Source organism: Saccostrea cucullata, unplaced genomic scaffold (assembly GCF_032062105.1).
Source record: "Saccostrea cucullata isolate Sc308-1 unplaced genomic scaffold, CSIRO_AGI_Scuc_v1 ctg6370, whole genome shotgun sequence".
NCBI classification, from domain to species: domain Eukaryota; kingdom Metazoa; phylum Mollusca; class Bivalvia; order Ostreida; family Ostreidae; genus Saccostrea; species Saccostrea cuccullata.
Genome location: NW_026928908.1, coordinates 1 through 12,762, shown reverse-complemented (window position 1 = coordinate 12,762; position 12,762 = coordinate 1). Strand labels below are relative to the sequence as shown.

The following is a 12,762-nucleotide window of genomic DNA, read 5'->3' as shown; positions in this document are numbered from 1 at the left end:
ATGTCCAAACCACACCCAGAAACATTGTGAACTTTACTGTGAGAAATGTGATATTTGCTTCTGTTCTACCTGCATCTCCTCTGATAAACATCATGGGCATAAAATAACAGATATATTACAGAAACCAAGCTTCAGTAGAGAAATTTTAAACATGGATTTGAAAAAAAAAGAATACAACCAACTTATGAAGAAATTGCATCAGATTTAAACTCGGAAAAAGTCAACGTGGAAAGACATTACAAGAAACTGGCAACAGCTGTCACCGAACAAGGAAAATACTGTCACAGAGAAATTAACATCACTGTCAACAAACAGAAATCTGAAATTGAAGAGATGAAAACTAAACACCTGGCTGCTCTTTATAAACATGAAAATGAAATCAAACAGATAACTTCTGATATCAAACAGAGTATTCTTGACTTGAAGAAAATACTGGACTCAAAAGATGTCTCCCTAATCTCCGTGTACAAATCCATGAATACAGAATTTAGACGATTACCTGCTAAACTCAATGTTTCGTTACCAAGTTTTTCGCCTCATCAGATCAACACAGAACAGCTCCATCAAAAGTTTGGTTCTCTGTCAGCATTATCTATTTCAACAGAAGAACATGGCTACACAATGAAAGCACCAGAAGCTATAACCTTGTACTCCAGTCAAACCACTGCTTGATGAACCAGAGCTCATCAACACCTTAGGCACTGGGTATACACCGCTATATAGTGTTAGCTGCCTCAGAGATGAAGAAATCTGGACAATTCATGTGGTTATGACAAAATAATGAAACTATACAACCTCCAGGGCAAACTACTTAAGTCAATCCAAACCAAGTCCGGGAACATGCCATATGACATAGCAGTGACAAGGAGTGGACAGCTGGCCCTGGTTCAAGAACTGTAAACATAGTGAAGATTGACCAGATACAGGAAGTGATCAGGCTACAGGGGTGGAGACCTTACAATGTCTGTAGTACCTCCTCTGGTGACCTCCGGATTATGATGGACAGTGATAATGATAAACAATCAAAAGTCGTCCGTTACTCAGGTTTCACAGAGAAACAATCCATTCAGTTTGATAGTGAAGGTAAACCTCTGTATTCATCTCACCTCCTTAAATATATCAGCGAGAACAGGAATCTGGATATCTGTGTGGCTGACAGTGGTGCCAAAGTAGTAGTGGTGGTTAATCAGATACACTGGTCATCCTTCTACTGACAAGGGATCATTTGGTCCATGGAGCATCACAACAGCCAGCCAAAGTCAAATCATCCTGACCGCAGACAGTGACAACCACTGTATCCACATCCTAGACCAGGATGGACAGTTCCTCCGTTACATTGATAACTGTGATCTACAGCGTCCGGTTTTATGTGTAGACACAAGAGATAACCTCTTTGTCAAAGGCGTTTATGCATAAAATTATCACCCAAGCCAATCGATTGATCATTGTCATAAAATTGAAAAATAAGACAGTCATTCCTTATATTTACATGCTTTAATTCCGCCAATCCACGTGCTCCAAGCCCTGCTTCTGTGTAGCTGTTTGTCCCGCCCTGCACGTGTTTTTTTTTTTTTTTTTTTTTGAACCGCGCCAATACATTGATGGGGAATAAAAGTACATTTACAACATGTACAATTTGTAATTTTGTCTCAAACAGAGACATTTGAAATGTAAATATTTGTATGTAAACATCGAACATGTTTTATAATTAAATTTCAGTCTGAAATCTATGTTATTACCGGGTATATTTAATATCTTAGGACTAATTAAAAACAATACCAAACGTAAGGAATAATTTGTATTTTAAGTGTTACTAGACTGCTAAAAGTCAATCAGAATAGGTCAGTGTAAAAGTTATGATATGCAAAAAGAAAGTTATAATAAATAAAATTGCTTGGCCGAAAAATTAAGGGGTTGTATGTGCATGCACACGTTATTTGCAACTCAGGGGAACATGCGTATTGCATCATGACTGCCAATCAAAGCCGGGGCGAAAATATGTGCGTATACTTTTCAGGATGAAATCAATCATCAACACTAAAAACGGGTTAAATTTAATCCCATGTATTTTTCTGGGGTTTTTTTATTATAATTATTATTATTATTATTTGGTTAATATTTATTTAAATTTCGTGTAATTGTCTCGTTTTTTTTTTCTGGCCAATAAATTGTGAAATACAATTTCACATTTCAACCATCCCCCCCCCTTAACTTCCTCAGTATCGGGATGTTTTTTTTTCTTTACCGTTTTCGAATAAAATGATCAAAGAACAAGGTTCACTTTTGCCTTATTTGGCCCTGTGAATTTCAAAACTGAAACTAGGTAGTTTTTGTTAACAATGCATTGAATATCACTTAGATCTTTGATTACTGCGTATCTATCAATAATGACGTAATTTTCTGGCTAGTCAATGCATTATGACGTCACGAAGTGCGTCAATTTCCTTATATTCTGAAAAATCTACAAAAACAGCCAATTTTTAAAGATATTTTTCGATATTTCATATAGAGCGCAACCTCTGATCTAAAATATGCTACTGGTAAATGATAGAACTGTTTCTGAGGATTAAAAGACATGTTTCATTTTTTAGATCAGAGAGTGCGCTCATATTATTTTTGTTCACTGAAAGTACTCATTTATACCTGTTTACCTACAAATTCAAGAACATTGCAATAGGATATGAAAACATGAAGTTTCTATTTTATTAAAATGCTTTAAATGAACAATCAAGTGCTTATCAATCAATTGGTATATCTACAGGCCATTTTATGCATAAAGTGAACCGACTTCTTTAAAATTTAAATTTAAATTTTTTGTCTGGAATCATATTGACCTTGAATTTCCTGAAAATATAGGCACTAATACTTTATTATCTCCTTGTTGTCGCTGCATGTTAATTCTCATGCACGAGGAATGTTTATACCGTTCATTTTGACTTTGTGTTCAGAATATGATTTTCACAGTACTAGTGAAAATAAGTTGCTGGTCATCCTAATATGTCACCGAAATAAGTTAAATTAAATGATGAATAAGATAAGATTTTGCACCTATGTTACCTTTTAGATCTTGCATACTCCAAATGTCAAGATATGTATACTCGTACTGTGAACGTGACTACGTTCAACAAATGACGTTTTATAGACATAAATAACGCCAGAAAAGCAACATTTTAGCAATATAAAAGCAAACCTTGGAATTATTTAGCAAAAACTCTAGCAAGAAGACATAATGATTTTTTATATCAATAGTTTTGCTTTCACCTCATCTTGATATTTTGAAACTCCTGACTAATTCGTCTACGTCTTTAAAAAGTTATCCAACCTTTTGAAAGGAAACTATTTTCAAAAAAATAGCTTTAAAACGTCATTTTTCTATATATTTCCATAGAAAAGCGTAAAAAAGTACAAACAACTATACCGCGTTTACAGTAATATAGCATTAAAACTACGTAGAAAATTTAATAAAAATTGAAGATAATACGCTGTAAATTCTAAAGAACATTATCTGATATTTTCACGATATGTTTTGTCGTAAGAATTTTTATGGAGTAAACCCGCGACCTACCTTAAATAATAATGTTGCCATGATAAAGAGAAAAATACATGAAATCAATACTTATACATCCGTCCGTCCGTCTGTCCGTCCCTGTGTTCGTACGTCTGTAAACTTTTCATATTTAAAGTTCTTCTAAAGAACCACTGTTCAATTTTAGCAAGACATTGTACAAAGCACCCTTGGGTTAAGGGGAATTTAAATTGTATAGATAAAGGTCCAAGTCTCCTTACAATAGGAGATAATCAAGAAAAGACTAAGATGGGATGGGGTCTTTAAAAAATCTTCTTCTCAAGAACCACTGGGCCAGAATAGCTGAAACTAATGTGGAAGCATCCTGGGTAGTGTAGATTCCAAATTGTTCAAATCATGAACCCCTTGGGTAGGGCGGACCAACAATAGAGAATCCAATTTTTACATTGATATGCGAGATACAAGATTCAAGATGTTTTATTTATCAATCAAGGGCCCAGAGAGGCATTTTAAGATACATCAATGCACATTTTCAACATCCCCCTTTTTATATGATACAATTCTTTTAGTTTTATAAAGTTAAATAAATGACCAAGTTACACTGTGTTCAGAGTCAATGATCATAGATAATATGTAAGTGTCCAGACAAATGTCAATGATCACAAGACAACAAAAAATGTTATTCTTATAAAATATATTCATACTAGTATTTATCCATTTCGATAGTTTCATGAAACTGAACATATTTTAGATAGAATACTGTAAACCAACTTTTATTCGCGTGCGAGAAATTTTCGCGAAGTTCGCGAGAGCCTCGTCATCGCGAATATTTCTAGCCGCGAACCAGTCCTTATAGTATATTTGTCTATTAAAAACAGATGCAAAAATGCTTGATCGCGAAAATTAATCGTCGCAAACTAGTTTATCCTGGTAAATCGCGAAATAAAGTCGTTGCGAATAAAAGTTGGTTTACAGTAATTGAAAAACTAACCATGCATGCACATGACATTGGTTCTTTCACCATTTTCAGAAATAAAGATTCCAAGTAGCATAAAATTTCTTTATTTTCATTGTATTGGGGGAAAAGTTAAAAATCTTCTCAAGAACTACATGTACTTGGCCAGAAAAGCTGAAACTAATTTGGAATGAAACATATGGAGATAACAAATAATATTTAGTGTCAAATGTTTATACGTGTAAAACAATATAAATAAAATAGGAGCATGCTCTTGCCTATCGAATCAACTGAGAGATATAAACTCTGTATGCAGGTGATGAAGGTATATTGCTGCACAAGTAAGGGAAGCTGACGATTGAAAAGTTAGTCATCACGTTTATCATAGAGTTTTTTTTTTAAACTAATTTAACTTTATTGCTATTCGAAAAAGAGGAAATTATTAATGAATCTGCTTTTTATTTATTTTAGTTATTTAAAATCAGATCATTTGATACGCTCACATATAGATAGCGATCTCAGATTGCTTGGTACATAATGTTTAAGTTTTCTATGTGTGAGCAAGTACTTACTTCACGTTGATGAGAAAGTGTCCATTATTTTCCTTTTATCATTGATTTTTTAAATGAAATGAAAGAGAACTGTATCTACTTAAGGTATACCTTTACTCAGATGACTAAAAAAATCCACTGATAATAACGAAAAACTACCTATTGCACATTGTACACCTATGATTCTTGTGTTAAATTTCAATTTCAAAAAACTAGGTCAATGACCTCGTTTTCATGGTAGGGGCCCCTGAGTATTTCTCTTGAAATACCTCAATTTTTCACACTATGACCATTTTTTTCTTCACTCACAAAATATTACAAGCAACAAAACTCTTTAAATATTGAAATATTATTGCAATGGAACAGAGTCGCTTCATATAAAGAAAAGATTAAAGTTTAGGCCATGAACGTAAAAATTATCACATTCCGAATTTCCTCTGTCATATATATGTATTTTTTCCCCATTTTTAATCGAATATTTAAAAAATCTGACTGATAAGAACTCTAAATTATTTATAGCCCCTTATTACCTTTGTTGCTCTTATTCTCATGGTATAAACATTATATGGGGTCAATGATCAAATTATTGATATAAGTTGCCTGAAATGGTTTTTGTTCATATTTCTGAATTTCTTTATTCAATAGCATTTAATTATTTGAAATAATTTATTAGCTTTAAGACGTATAAAATTTACAAAATAATGTCTGAAAAAACATACAACCTTTACACTTTGATAAATATTGCAAGAAATAAAAGATTTTGACAAAAATGAAAAAATTAAAAATTTAGTCCGAATTTCCTCTGCATTACCACACACTGACAATTTTTCGTGTATATTTTCTTCAAATAATAAAATATGAAATTTTTAAATTAATATTGTGGTAAATCTTAGTAATTTTATCCATTTAAAACAATTTTTGATTTAATATATTAAACTTTATGAGAAATTTCCTTTCTGTTTTCTGAAACCGGAGTAAACGTCATCCTTAAAGGGACATGGACACAGTTTCAGCTAAGTATTTCAAATTCAATTTACGATTTTTAAAATATTCAACTTAGGTCTTTCTAATGATCATCAAAAATTTGAACGTCAGTTGTCGAGATGCAAGCCAGATTTATAACGCCAAACCTTTGTTATGTAAACAGGGTCTATGTCATGTTTTTGTTTACATAGGTTAATATAGTAATAATATGTTCATTCAAAGCAGATAATCTGAATATAGAAGTAAATTCTAAATACAATTCGACAGTTTCTAGTGGTTTGCTGAATTTCATTTTGATACAATCATTATATTTTCTATTTATAAACAAAAACAAGGCAGGAGCCTTGTTTACATTATTAAGAACTTTTAGTTCTGTATTTCGTTTGTTAATCAACAAATGATGTTTAAGTTTTTGAGATTTTTGAGATTTCAAGTTTCAGAATGTTTCGGGCATACTCATATACGTAATACAAAGTTAGCGTTCAATAAAACGTCAAGATATTGAACATTAAATTCTCTAGATTTTTTGGTATTATTTTTTAAGAGACTATTTATTATCTATATAATAAATGAGAAGATATTCAATGCCACTCTCATTTTCTGTATAACTATATTAAGCCACATCATATCATATCCTTTCCACAGCCGAAACATAAAATTAAGTTTACTGTGGCGAAAACAGAACTTATACCCCCCCCCCCCCCCCCAACGAAGTACTTACGGTGAGGATATCATAACATATTTGGAATTAATCAATTAAAACTTGTTGTCTTTATATGCTTAGTCCAAATTCTAAAACACAAACCAAAAATAATTTAAATTTGATACGGCGTTTTTCCTCATTCAGTAGCGTATCTAGAATCTTGAAGAGGGGAAGGAGGCATAATTTGGGGTCGGGATAGGGACACAAAGCCACACCAAAACTGATTTATTGAATCTTATATTTATCTTGGACAAAAAAAGAGAGGGGCGGACCGCAGACCTCCATTCCTGCTAGTGGCATTTCGATAACTTTAAACTTTGATCAGTATAGTTTCCGCTTAAAAGGCATTCACACAGCTCTATTTAGGTTATAGTAAAGTTCGAGATAGAGCCTGCATTTAAATAGATAGGGACAGAGTCAAATGCTAATTCAACGGCACATCTAAAAAGTTAGGGACAGGACCCAATGCTTATTCTTTAGCTCATTTAACTATTGAGAATTATATGCATATGTTTATTTTACAGCACATTTAAATACAGGTAGTTGGGGACAATGTCCAATGCTTATTCTACAGCATATTCAAATAATTAGGGACAGAGCCCATGGCTTATTCTAAAATAGCACATTTAAATAGTTAGGAACAAATTTTATTGCTTATTCTACAACACATTTTAATTACTTCATGAACATGATGAAATTATGTGCTGATAAAATGGTTCATATTTTGTAAACGTTTTACTCTTAACCCCTCCCTTCAGAGGAACACTCTACTAAATATCCCGTCGTCGGAAAGATGTAGGAAACAAAAAAAATAATCCCTGATCCAAATCGATAGTAGTAATCAATCTAATAGTATCGTAAGTAGATAAATAGTTAAAAAAAAAACCAGTGGTATCAACTACTAAAAATAATGTCACTACTTCATTAAAACTGATATTACATTGCATAACCCTTGTATAGATTGTCAATTTGCATATTTCGTGATACTTATAAGTTGTTCGTTTCAGTCCCTGCCATCAGATACAATGATGAATGGGTCCCTATTAAGGGAGCTTCTACTTGTATGTTGTATTATCTTACACTGTCGAAATACTTTGGCTCAGCCGATTACTCAAGATCTGTTATTTGGCACTTGTAATACTGATACTGAATGTCCAGAAAATGCAAATTGCAATCTTGATAGAAACAAGTGTTTCTGTGATGATAATTCTTCTCCGGTATTAAGTGGGGCTGCTGGAAATGTAGTATTGTGTCAAGGTAAGAAAGAAATAAAAATTTATTAGAAATGAATTTAATTTTAATGAGTTCATTAGCACATACCTGTAAACCACGACGGCTTACGTCTGGCATATTCCGCGCTCCATGATGAATATGCAGGCTTGAAGTGTAGTAGTTCATGTATCTCATAAATTTTCAGTTTTTATTTATAATATTTTTCTGATGTTTAGCCACAAATTTTTGTCATTCAACGATCATTTTTGAAATACTTTGCACTATTTCCTTTTACATCACAATGGAAATATTTTTACTCGCCGAACTGTAATTCAACACAAATTAAAATTATCTTTATGTAAAGCATCAAATTGGTAAAAAGTTTGAAATATAGTTGCCACCCGGCACCACGTGTGCCGACGGAAGAGGACCTGACAACTGAATCGGTGTTTCGGGCACATTTTAGGAATGTTTTTCATGGTCTGCCACTCGTCAGAGGTCCAACCCAAATTAAGTTAATATATTTTAGCTGTATAGGATCTCTAGCATGGTTTTTCATGCAATGATAATAATAGTGGACATGTATTGTTTCTGTTCCACCATTTAACCTTTGTGAATATAAAGCTGTATGTTTTGAAGATGTCAATGAATAAGACAATATCAAGGAGAATTAATATTCTCTAAGATGCGAGCTGAATTATTTGCTCGTCTTGTTTTGTGATATAAGTTGTACTAAACAGCTCTTAAATAGAGCTGCAGTTGAGATTCGTTTGAAAATAAACATGCGGTGGACATGTATTGTTTCTGTTCCACTAATTAAGCTTTGTGAATATAAAGCTGTATGTTTTAAATATGTCAATGAATAAGACAATATCAAGGAGAATTAATATTCTTTGAGATGCGAGCTTAAATTATTTGCTCGTCTTGTTTTGTGATATAAGTTGTACTATACGGCGCTTAAATAGAGCTGCAGTTGGGATTCATTTGAAGCGGGCGGGGCGACCGTCACAAAATCGCGCTGGGAGAGTTAATGCACGTGGCATGAGAAAAAGCGCAATGGTTGTTTGTTTAGAGTATTGGGTAATTGACAGCCACCTGTTTCCTGATATCTGCTTTGCATGCTTTTCGCTATCATGGATTGTCAGATTTGTTAAATGATATGATATCTATTCGAGTTTAAGAGCTCATTTAAGTTTCTATTTCGCTTGTATCCAATGATAGGAGGCATCGGGAATATTTCAGAAAATTGTTTATCTTTTTGGATTAATTTCCAATGTTTTCGTAATATTTTCCCCAGTTTTTTGACTGCAGGATTGTACTTGGTAACAAGCACAGAGGGTGGTCTGTTAGATGTGGTCTTGCTATTTTTTTTTAGCAAATCTTGTCTCTTGATTGTTTGCGTTTCTGAAACAATACTGTCAATTTCAGAGTCCGAGTACCCCCCTTGATATAAGTCGTTCCTTGAACTGTGAAATTAATTGTTTGGTTTTGTGTGGGTCAGAGGCGTTCCTCTTATGCCGGATAATTTCCCCCTTGATAAATCCTCTGAAGGTAGCATTGGGATGTGCACTGCTACGATGCAGGTACATAAATGTTTCTGTGGGTTTGATGAAAGTTTCAAAGTCTAAGACTCCGGACTGTTTAAATCTCTGTCCTTTGTGGACTACTTTTGTGTCTAAAAACACAATCTCGTTTAAGTGAATATTGTATGTAAATTTCAGGTATTTGCCAGTTCAAAAAACTGCAGTATTTCACTTTTTGTGGCATCCATTGCCATAAAATCCGTCATCTCTGTATCTAAAGTGAGCCAGAATATTGTTTTTATGATTGTATTTTTTGATGATATTTTCAAGGATATCAAAAAAAGCGTTGGGACTAAGACAATTAAATGACGGCATTCATTACGCCGCCATTCACAGAGACAGAACACAAGAAATTCACAATCTGATCAACAAGATTGTATGTGAAATGCAAATCAATTCTGAAATCGACAGCATTACCCACAGATTTCTGTCTCAATCTCTTACATTCCGCCCTGGCAGGTTATACTTACTACATAAAAAACATAAAATCTGCATCTCTGACATTGAAAACTTCAAAGGGGCCGAAGCGCTGCAGCGAGGAATGATTATACCGGGAAGGCCAATTATCTCTCAATGCTCCTCCCCTACAATGCCTATAGGGCATTTCATAGACCACTTCCTGGTGCCATTAGTACAAAAACAACACACATATGTCAGAGATATCAAAGATTTTATCAACAAAGTTGAATCCCTACATTTGAAACCCGATACCTGGCTAGTTACCTACGATGTAACATCCATGTATACAAACATGACAACCACGGAACTCATCCAATCTGCAGCAAAAGCACTCACAAAACTGAAACAATCTGATGTTATAATACCGATCCCAGATATCAGTTACCTAACCAAATTAATACAAATTCTGTTAGAGAACAATGAATTTGAATTTAATGGTCAACTGTATAAACAAATACTAGAAGCCAGCATGGCGGCGGTCCTGTCCCCCGAGATATGTGATCTGCGCCTTTTTGATCTCCTTGAAAATATCATCAAAAAATACAATCATAAAAACAAAATTCTGGCTCACTTTAGATACAGAGATGACGGTTTTATGGCCATGGATGCCACAGAAAGTGAAATACTGCAGTTTTTTAACTTGCAAATCTGGAGCACAGATACCTGAAATTTACATACAATATTCACTTTAACGAGACTGTGTTTTTAGACACAAAAGTCCACAAAGGACAGAGATTTAAACAGTCCGGAGTCTTAGACTTTGAAACTTTCATCAAACCCACAGAAACATTTATGTACCTGCATCGTAGCAGTGCACATCCCAATGCAAGGAGGATTAGAGGCATTCGTAATATTTTCCCCAATTTGTTGACTACAGGATTGTACTTGGTAACAAGCACAGAGGGTGGTCTGTTAGATGTGGTCGATGTTTGACCAAACATTGGCCCGTAGTAATGGTGATTTTGTCATGTGATCATGCCGATGTTCTATCAAATATATGTAATGTGCGAAAAAAGATACATTTGTCATTTACTGTAATTATTGTTCACTTCTCTAAGATATCATTTACAATTTGCAATGTAATTCATATCCGGAAGCACAATATGTTTTTTTTTTATTTTTTATTTAAAACATATAAAATAAGGATTATCTGAAGGGAGATACGTCTAAAAAACAAATTGAAAACCGATGAGAACGATGAAGACAAAATATAAAGTGATTTCTTTTCATTCATTCATGGTTCCTATGTTTGTTATCAATAAGGAATCATTTCATAATGAAAAATTACGACTCAATTCCTTATGTGCACATTAATACAACTAAAAATAGTTCGGTCGCTCCTGCGGCCGATAGTGAACCTTTTCTTATGTGCAACGAATATATCTTTAATGAATAATATTCGGTAATGCAAATACATCTAAATAACAATACTTGCTTTGCTTTGTCTTAAGGAGCTAAGCCGTTGTACCTTTTTAGCTTTATTAGCCCAAATTAAAAAGGTTAAGTTTAATTTTTGTTAATTTACTGACACGTGTTAATTCTGTGAATTAAACTTCCTTTGTAGTGGGTGCCTGTTCCCTGATAGGCAGAGAAGACGAATGTGGACCACATGGGCAATGTAGAATTGATGGTGATGCTCTTGACTTTTCTGTTTGCTTCTGTGAAGAGGGCTTTTTTTTGATTCAGATGCAACGGTAAAAATATATTGAAATCAAGCATGTTGAAAATAAAATTTCAGATTTTAATTTTAGCATTAATTCAAGCTGTTTTTAATCAAATTGGATGTCAAATCGGTCAATATTTTACAAACGGGTACTCAGACGTTTTTCCGATCGAGTACCCGGGTACTCGATAAAATAAAATAAAGTCAATAAAAGTGTGTTCTTGAACCCCATTAAGCTCTTTCCTCCAAAGCTGTTAATATCACGTCTATCAGTGTATTTATAAAATTTGAATCCAACGGAAATAAGATTTTATTTATCACAAATACACACCAAAGACACAATTAACGCACAAAACATTTCTGTCAAACGGTTTACAGTTCTTATAAAAGATCTTTTTGACAACTATTGCGGAGATTTTATGATAAGACGAGCAAAAGAGAAGGAATGAACGTTGTTTGAGTAGCAAGTTTGATATTCTGAGATTATTTTTTTATGTTTGTTATTCTGACATTATTTCGTATGTTGGTTATTTTAATATTATTTCATATGTTGATTATTCTGAAATTTTTTTTTATTTTGGTTGTTACTCCCTTTAAACTGGCCGTTTGTGTCAATACATTGTTTCACTGACGTTGTGAAATCTCTATCGTTTGTTTAGGGGGATACCTCATAAGTATTCGTTACCACTCCAAAGCAATCAGGAACTAGTGCTAATTGTAACGGGGACCGTTACAGATGTTCCCCAAACGCTCCCCAACTCCCTTTTATAGTCATATTCCCTGTAAGCGTAATTAAATAAGACAAACTCTATGCATTTGAGACTTTAACAACGTTTACCCAAAAGTGTATGTTCATTCAAATTTTATCATTGCACACTTACACATGTTAATGCATATGCGTAATGACCATATCATATTGTCTACACGATCTATATATTTTAATATGCTAAATATCAAAGTATTTAATCCAAAAGTATATAAAAAAAAAAAAACGCTCATTCAAGTGTATTTTTTATTTTACCCATTTCACGTGCACGCACGTGCATACATGAGTATGGTGACCATACCTTCTTGTAGAAGTCCATTACATCTATCTGTGTTCTAAATCTCACCCCATTTGGTTGAA

General features: G+C 33.6%; 1 protein-coding gene across 1 annotated transcript; it reads left to right on the top strand.

Moving 5' to 3' along the window:
• On the top strand, positions 1-1,214 carry LOC134279158 (uncharacterized). Its single transcript, XM_062761516.1, has 3 exons — positions 1-26; positions 171-647; positions 857-1,214. The coding sequence occupies exons 1-3, from the start codon at positions 1-3 to the stop codon at positions 1,212-1,214; spliced, it is 861 nt and encodes a 286-aa protein (XP_062617500.1).
• The last annotated feature ends 11,548 nt before the right edge of the window (positions 1,215-12,762 follow it).

Bases quoted from the DNA above. Each gene is read 5' to 3' on its own strand.
- LOC134279158 (XM_062761516.1), top strand. From the start codon at position 1: ATGTCCAAACCACACCCAGAAACATT. The intron at 27-170 runs GTGAACTTTACT...TGAAAAAAAAAG, and splicing joins AAACCACACCCAGAAACATT to AATACAACCAACTTATGAAG. The intron at 648-856 runs GTACTCCAGTCA...CATATGACATAG, and splicing joins GCACCAGAAGCTATAACCTT to CAGTGACAAGGAGTGGACAG.